A 9,079-nucleotide genomic window follows, 5' to 3' on the forward strand; every position below is an offset into this window, starting at 1 on the left:
TGAGAAAATTGGTTCCAAGTTACAATGTTTCAACTTAAGACCTGGTTTTCAGGAACCAATTGTGTCGTAAGCTCCTGTATTCTTCTGGCTTTATTTTCCCCTGGTTTGTGGCTCCTCCTGAACTTTATCTTATCATTAATTCCTTGTAATTCAGAATCCAGGCTAATTATAACCATATCTTCTAGCTCAATCCCAAAGTGTACAGGAGGCCAGAATCAGATCAGAACACTTGCTGCACAGGAGTAGATCAAATCGTATATGCGGTGTGCAAAGCGGGCCCTATTTCATTCAGATTTGGCCCGAATCAGGGACAGTGATTCAATTCGTTGGTTCGGATCACTGTCCCTGATTCAATTTGGCCAAATCTGAAACTGAAGATTTGATGCCAATTCAGAGAATGGGCAATTCGGATATAGACACAGCCTTAAATGTTTTTTCTATATAACTCGAGGAACTAGCGTGGCTTGTGAATGCTGTGATGTTGGGGTGCATGGAGCGTCCCACAGGAGTGTGGGGAGGCCCCTCCACGTGCTCTGCAGTGAACCTGGAAGTGGACCGGAAGTACTTCCGGCCCACTTATGGGTCCCCCAGGGAGCGTGCAGGGGGACCCCCCTGTTCCTCCTGGCTTGGCAGTTGGCTGTGGGGGGACCCCAGGTTCCACCCCAGACCCAGGAGGCACCAGTTGCCGAGCTCTAGGGGACCCTGGGGGCCTCCCAGCACACTCACTGGCAAACCCAGAAGTGGACTGGAAATGCTTCTGGTTCACTTCCAGGTCTGCTGCTGAGCACACTGGGGAGCTCCCCATGCTCCTGTGGGACACTCCATGCGCCCCAGCATCGCAGCATTCATGAGCTGCCTGCTACCTAGAGGTATGTAGAAAAAACATTTAAAGCTGTGTCTATATCCGAATTGCCGAATCTTTCCAAATCTCTCCGAATTGAATTGGAACCCTCCAAGTCAAATTTGAAGAGATTCAAGGGTCCTCTGATTTGATTCAGATTTGGAGATTTGGAAAATTGAATTGGGCCGAATCTCCACTGAATTGAATCAGGGACTGAAGCATCATACAGCCCTAGAAATCAATCGTTCTGTTTGAGCCTTGTTTTGCTTCCCTTCCCCACAAAGTTTTCTATGCAGTTATTCAAACCATCCGTCTATGTACTAAGCAAATTTGCTAGGAAGGGGTGGTAGGAAACCCAGTCAGTTGGCTACTCAGACTGAGACAAATGTGCTTTCCCATGCTCTGGTGGAGTTTGGCACTCAGATGTCTCTAAACAGTACATTCACCATAAGACAGATTTTCAAAAGTGCAGACCCCAAGTGTCAAACATCAACGCAGTATCTGAGGCACAGCATCTCAACAGGCCAAATTCTGGCTACTTCTTGTTGTGTCCATTTAGGAGCTGAGTTTTCCGTGTTTCTTGGTGCATGTGGCTAGACTGTGGGGTGAAACATTTTGTGAGTCCAAAACGGCTGACCCATCTGTGAAGGGGTAGTCATTCAGGTATAATTTCTGCTTGTGCTCTGTACCTGTTTTTCAGCTAGTGCTGGGAAAGCTCCTCTGTCTTGTCCCAAGAGCTTAGGGAAATATGTGAGATTTTATTCTACATCTTTGGCTCCAAATCCTGATGCCCAAGGTCCCATTTATACCCAGAGTCTAGACTCTCACTGTATGAACTCATGAACAACACATCAATCAAACCTGGAAGAAGCCAGGTGGGGCATGGAAAGCTGGCTCCATAGCCTGATGCCTCCCCCTCCTCGCCCCTCCAGAGCCTCATGGTACATCCTGCATTCAAGCTCCATGAAATCTGAAGCGGGAAAAGAAGGGCCAAGAAGGGAGAGGACAAAGTGGGGAAATGTTGGATCCCATGACATGCTTTTCCTCTCACCCAGCTGGTATCAGAGCAGATTTCCCTAGGGCAGTGGTTCTCAACTTTTGCAGACGCAAGACACCCCTGGATAGACTCAAGGTAGCCCTTGAAAAATGCCAGCACTTAGTTTTCACTCCTTTTTGCCTACAGAAAAATAATAGAGCAGGTTTTCTATTGCAAAGAACTCAGAATGATCCAAACTGTAGATTTCTATTTGAAATCTCTGGGCTTATCTTGTGCATCATGTTTGTAAACCTAACAGTGCTAACATTGGTTGGCACCCCAGGGCACCCTTGAAAGGATCTCAAAGCAACCCAGGGTGCTGTGATACCCTGACTGACAATCACTGCTCTAGGGTGTAAGAATACCCATGAGCCTCCCCTCCATGAATCAGAGAAGGAAGTAAGAGTCATGCTGCTGGGGGAAGGCACATGGCCTCTTTGGAATTATCAGTGTAAGTGCAGATGCTATAAGACCTGCTCCTGCTAACTGCTTGGGGATAGTGTGCACCTACCCAAGGCTCAACAATGGGAGCATGAGTGAGACACACTGTATTCTGCACCTCCTTCATAAGGAAATCCATAGAGAACCATAAAAGTAAGCTTCCATGTGAAGCTGCCTTTTGGAGAGCTCAGGGGCTGGACAAACAGGGGTATTTATTGCCCAAAGGAATGGAGGGAAGGAGCAGCACCACCTTTTTATTCTGTGCTCTGTTCCAACCAGTGGTCCTGGCTAGTGGTGTAACTAGGAGGGAGTGATAGGGGTAACCACCCTGGGTGATAACTTGGGGGAAAGGGGACAAAAACAAAAAAAAAAAGAAAAGAAAAGCAATTGCTGCTGGCAGCCATGTATTTGCAACTGCGAACACAGTGTCAATGGATAGTCGTCACCTCCACCTTGCCACATGCGCCCACGTGAATCCCTATACTTCTGGCCCTGGCCAAAGCAGGGGAAGCACGAGGGGCAATCTGCAGTTCTATTGCACACCTGGCCATTCAGAGAGGGCCTTGTGCTTCTCCAAAGAGCTACCCTGATGCCTGCAGGCTTACCCCATCCTATACAAAGGCCTTAAAACCCTGTGTTTACACTGTGCACAGGGACCCTCCTCTGTGCCCCTTTCCACATCACATTCCATTGCAAAAGAGTGACCTGACCCCCCCCCCAGTGTAGGGTGCTATTTTTTATGACATTTAATATGCCAGGGCATCACAGTCAGTGTACATCACTGCACTGCTTTTCTTACAGCTGAGACTGAGGAGAAAAACCCTCCTCTCACCTGATACAGTAAAGAAAAATCCAGTGAACAAACCTTTCCTTCAAATGCCCTCTGAGCCGAGAGTAGCAGAGCTAAGGAGTACTGCCCCACAACAAGGGAAGTTGCAAGGTTCAGCAGAGGAAAAGCAGAGGGAAGTACAAGTGCAGACAGCTTGGCTATCCTGCCTTGCCTCTTTAGCCCAGCATGCCTTGGATGGCCAGGGTTTTTTTGCCTACATTTTTTCTTCTCCAGAATGCAGCTCTCTTCTCATTACTTGTGTGACAGTGGCACCTGGAAGCCCCAGCCGTGAATAGGGCCTCTGCTATGCCAGGCCAGGCAATGAAGAAACCCACAACGAATCCTACCCAGAAGCTCTAATAAGGCCTGAAAACAGACATTTGTCCTCTTTGTACATCAAGAAGACTTGGGCAAGGAGGGACCAAGGGTCAGATTTTCATAACAGCTGCTGAGCTCTTTGGAAATATGTCAGCTTGTGACCTAACTAAGGTCGCACACCAGACCAGAGAGCCAAACCCAGAGCAGCTGAACCCTAGGTCAGCATTTCAACCTAAAGCCACTCCTCATCTCTGCTCCTGCCTGCATCAAGGGCACAAGCTGCTCCACATTCATGTCCCAGTTTGCCCCTTGGCTGGCTGTAATAATTTACAGCCTCCTCCTGTTGCCCATTCATTGCTACTCATCTCCCTACAGGGAGAAGATATACACCCTGCTCTGCCACAGATGCTGCTGCTAGATGGTATACACACATGCTGAGGCCTTATTTTTGGGAGAATTTTTCAAAACACTCGGTTTGTACTGTACAGACGTCCACAAAGACATGCCCGTAAGCCGGGAGAGGGTTTGTGAGCAGCAAGATTGTTGCTTATTGCACAGGGGAGCACGCCTGCTTTCCCAGAAAACCCCTTAGCTCCACACACCAAGCTGTCTCCCCCAGACGCTGCATTTCTGGATAAAAAAATCAGTTTGAAGATCCCAAGTTGACCAAAGGAAAAGTTAGAGCTGATTTTGCAGATCAACTGTGCTAAACATGGTAGCCTATTAATCCTGTTGTATTTCCTGTATGAAATCAAATCTAAAGCAGGTATGTATGCAGTATCATTCTCCTGAACCCAAGGCTTGGGCTCCTAGTGTAGGTCACTTCAGTAACTATGCACAGAGATGCTAGAAAGGGCTGGATCCAGGCAAGCAACTGAGGGAAAGCAGGGGAAGATGGATTCCACCTGTCATACAATGGGAATTTGAGGAAAGACACTCATCATGGAGTGAGAACCAGGGAGCAAGAGGACTTTGATGAGTACGGGGGGTTCTGTGGAGGCATGTGCAAGGTCTGAAAGTGTACGGTGGAACAGAAAAGAGACAGCCCCAGCTCCCCTTCAGCTTCTCCCCAGACTCTTAGCAGTTCTGTTAAGGAGTCACAGGAGTGGTGCATAGTCACCTCAGCACCAAAGAATGCTTTACGCCACCTGGTTTTGCTACCAGCCATGGTCAGAGCAGCAGGGGAAGGGCTGCATCATACGCAGACTTCTGTGGACTGAGTCACACTTGCTGGCTTCTCTCATTCCTATTTTGGAAGAGGCTTCAGCTATCTTCTCTAAGCCAGGGGATGCTTCTTTTGGCAGAGGACCCTGGCAAGGCAACTCATGTGAGCTTTACATTTCCTCAGGCTCATGGCTGCCTCTTCCCTTCTTCAGTGAGGTCTGCCATCTTAGCTAGCACAGGTCAGCCCTGTATTTCTTTCTGCTGTACCCTTCTCCTCCACCATGCCAGCCTCTTGCTGTCTCCTTCTACGCTATCCCCACCTCTGGTGCTCCCATTTCCTGTTGCTGGGACCTGGCAGGTCACAAGGGGAGGAGGGTCAATCCTTGAAGTCACATTTTGATGTTATCTTTGCCTCTTCCTCGCTGGTCTGAAAGTTTCAATTTTGGATTGATTTCTTTCCTGAGGACTATTTGATCTGGAAGCAGTGCTACATGACTACTTGGAGACCTAGGAACTCAGCTTTGCAGCTGGGTAAAGTGTTCCTTGAGGTATCCAAGCCAAGTGCCTAGAATCTGAATTTCTGAAGACCTGAGCACCTGCAGAGTTCAGGGTGTTCAGGTAGGGCTGAGATACTTAGCTATCCTGATGATCCTGCCCATCAGGTCTCAGGTAGCCCACTGTTGAATGTGTGTTACATGTCCCCTTCTGTATCTGATCTACAGAAAATAGGGGTCATTAGGATTCCTGGATTTTTATCTCTAGATATATTAAATCAGGTTTCTGGGCCCTATATCAGAGGCTGATCTCCTCTGCAGGTACGTTGCAGGACAGATTTGTTGCATGCACTCACCAGTAGGCTACAGAAGGGTAGCCACTTTGGAAATGACTTGCCTTCGTTGCCATCTCAAGAAGTTGGTGAAATATTGGTGGATGGCACCAAGTCAGAAACAGGCTGGGGGGCAGAAGGGAGGGGAGAAAGGGAAGGGGAGTGAATTCTGAAAGCACTCATGGGGAAATAAACATCCAAATCCCATTGTATTTGATAGGGGTTGGGAAGCTGTGCTCCTGTACGCCCAACTGAAACTCCAGGGCTGGCTGCTGATTGTATGATATGTCTCAAAGGCTAAAGGAATGTTGAAATTGATCCCCTGTCTCCCAACCCAGCAAAACTCAAAGGATACCTGGAGTCCCTAGTGACACCAACCCTATCCTGGGTCTGGGCACAAGAGAAGCTTGGATGGCCCCACAGAGCCAAGAAGATGAAAAAAGACTCTTTTCAAAAAGCAAAATGAATGAGATTGTCTTTCAGTATCATCAGGCCATGGTGGTACCTCTTTAGCATGGGACCAGGAATGGTCCAGGTCAAGGCACTAGGTTTGCCAGGAAGGAGGTCGGAGCTGGGGAATAAGATATGATATTTTCTTAAGCTGAACTACCTGCCCACCTTTAAGTTCAGTGACCTTGTACTTGATCTGTCACCCAAATTTCCAACAACATATTGAGTGGGGACATGAGGTCTGATGTAGATTGATTAACCAAGGCTAAAAGGAAGCTGGTAGGACCATTACTCAGGGCTGTGTTTTGGTGGGAAAGCCCATTCCCATCGATTTTGTTTTTCACTCAAGAGGGCCTATAATTTACAGTCTCTGACTAAACTCTCTGCAGATCCCTTCACTGGTGCTAAGAACCATTCTGGGGTTGTGACCTGTGCAACTGCTCTGAAAGGGCCTCCACGCCATCACACATTAGTAACAGCAAGGAATCGTAGGGCTTCTCCAGGGAAGCTCCATCAGGAGAAACCACTGGTTCCCTCGCTCACTTCTGCCTTTGCTGGTTGCTTTTCTTTATTTGTTCAGTGCCTGTGGAGTATGTGCACTTTGCAGTTACACTGTGATCAGACCCAACACCTACTTAGCAGTACAGAAGAGAGGTTTCCAAGTGCCTGTGGTCACTGTTCATAAAAGCATTTCCTTGGAATCTGTAATAGAACTGCCTTCTGGAGCTGCCCTTTCCTATTATTGCTGTAAATGGGGGAAAAATATAAGAAGAAGCCATGACATTTCCTACCAGGTTCCCCACAGTCAGCACATTCTCAAACTCTTCAGTCATCGGATAGTGTTCCATGGCCATGAACAGTGTGTTGAGCACTATGCAGATGGTGATCCCCAGGTCGACAAAAGGGTCCAGCACTATCAGCTTAACAAACGCCTTCAGTTTCAGCCACGGAAGACAGCAGTCCCAGACAAGGAAAATTTTGGCAAATTTATACCACCAGGGTGGGCACGTCCTGCGAGCTTCCTCTAACTCTGCAAACAAGACACAAAGCCTCTGTGTCATTCCCAATGCCAACCACATGTAAACAGCAACAGGGACTTGCAGAGAAGTCTTGTTCTACCCTAGCCCCGGCACAAGCATAGTGCATGGTCCTACACCTTCAGACTGGCACTTTGCGTGGGCAGATGTGTTAGCTGTGGCTGCAAACGGCAACAAGGTGAAAAGTGATTCATTAGCTTGTACTTAGGACCATTTCCTAAATAAAAATGTGGTAGGCGTTGTGGGAGGTTGATACAAGGCTAGCGGAGCATAGACATTTGCAAGACAGGTGCTGCCTTTATTTTTGAGAATGCACCCATTAGACTTACTCTTGAGCACTCCCTCCAGGCATTTCCCAACATTTTCTGCCTCTGAACAGCAAATCATCTCCATTAAGAAAAGCGTGCAAAACTGGCTTGGCTAGGCGGAGGTTAAAAGTAAATCTTGCTGATTCTGACTGGGATTTTCAAATAAAACCTTGGGATTTAGATGCTCAAATCTCATTGAAATCAAGTGGGATTTGAGTATCTAACAGGGGTTCTCAACCTTTTAGACTCAAGGTGTTTCATTAAGCTCAGGGCACTCCTTATTAGACTCAAGGCACCCATTGGAAAGTCCAGCTCTCAGCTTTCACTTGTTTTTGACCAAAGAAGAATAATAAAGCAATTTTTCTATTGTAAAGAGCTCAGAAAGATCCAAAAGGCCAGAATGTTTTTAACACTGTAACATCTCTGGGTTTATCTTGGCAAGCATATGTAGCTGTTTGTACCCCAGGGTGCCCTTAAAAGGGTCTCATGGGACCTTGGTTGAGAATCACTGCCGTAACACCTTTGGTTGCTTTGAATATCCCAGACCCAAGGACTATTGAATAATTGAGTCTTGAATGAAACAAAACCAAAGTTGAGTAAAGCTGACTCATGGTACCAAGTGGGAACCTTTAAAGGGCAAGATGACTGACTGACTACGTCTGATCTACCAGCGCTTTCCTTCTTTTTTGAACTTGGCTGTCTTGAAGGTAGACTCTCCTCTACCGTAGTTGAGATCAGCTGGGATGTCTGAGCTGATGGTTTCTGTGTTGGACCAGGTTGAAGCTTTTGTATGTGCATCTAGAGATGGGACTGGATAAGTGCCTAGAACTGGAAATATGCATTTCAGCTATAGGACTAAATCAGTGCATGAATATAGCAGGGCTTTGTTCCAGAGGTGCAGATTCAGAGAAATCACTCCTAGCACTGCATGCTGTGTAGGAAAGGAAATTCTCAGGCTGAAGCCACAGTATAAACTATTGCTGATTTAATGGTACATTTTACCTGAGAAAAGAAGAATGACACATATGGGCCCAGGTGGCAAGGAATTATTTGGTGAATTTCATATTTTAAGGTATTAATGTAATTATCCAGCATGTCATTCTGTTCACTGCTATGCTGTCCTCATACAAATACACCACCTTTACCCCAAGGAATGTGGGACAAAAACACTGCTTGGGGCTTATCAACTTAGTGTAAAACCTCTGGGTTCCTTTCAAGAGCATGTGCCCATAATGTCTAAAGCTAACAAGGCAACTCCTCTAGGTTGCAGCTGCAGAAGACTCAAAGTTGCTGAGGTCCATACACTAAAGGCAGATACAGCTCACACAGTGAACAGTGGGCTACATCCACACTCTAAGACAAACAACCTACCAAGGAAAGGGAAGGGTGATAAAACTTACTATAAATTGATTGCTAACACATAGACTATAGAGCGGGAGTTAGCCCTGAGTCGTATTCTTCATAGATATTTCTCCTTGGTCTGACTGGACTTAACAACCCTGCAGGTCTCTGCCATTCGTGTTCCAATTATGTGATGTTTATTAGGGCTGTGCAAAGCTTCGGGTGGTGATTTGATTTGGAGGAGATTTGGCCCGATTTGGTGGCCGAATCTCCAAATCTGAATTGAATCAGGGGACCAATTTAAAGGTCTGAATCGATTCAAAGCTCTGCGAATCTTTGCCAAAGATTCAGAGAACTTTGATGAGTTGGGCAGTCTCTGGTGGCTCCAGCAGGGAGCTGCAGCCACTCCAAGCTGGTAAGTACTAGGGGCGGGGGAGGGGACCATGGGGACCCTCCCAGCCCCCTGACCCCCACCAGCTCCCCCAGCC

The 9,079-nt window shown here is 47.1% G+C and overlaps 1 protein-coding gene across 1 annotated transcript in view; it reads right to left on the reverse strand.

Annotated features, from left to right (window-relative positions):
• Positions 1–9,079, reverse strand: part of SCN4A (sodium voltage-gated channel alpha subunit 4) — a 132,045-nt gene that overhangs the window by 67,210 nt on the left and 55,756 nt on the right. Inside the window, exon 12 of the mRNA XM_019523576.1 lies at positions 6,697–6,935. Within this exon, the coding sequence (XP_019379121.1) occupies positions 6,697–6,935 (239 nt within the window). The remainder of the gene's footprint in view (positions 1–6,696; positions 6,936–9,079) is intronic.

Source organism: Gavialis gangeticus, unplaced genomic scaffold, assembly GCF_001723915.1.
Source record: "Gavialis gangeticus isolate Ggan-Ray unplaced genomic scaffold, GavGan_comp1, whole genome shotgun sequence".
NCBI lineage: Eukaryota > Metazoa > Chordata > Crocodylia > Gavialidae > Gavialis > Gavialis gangeticus.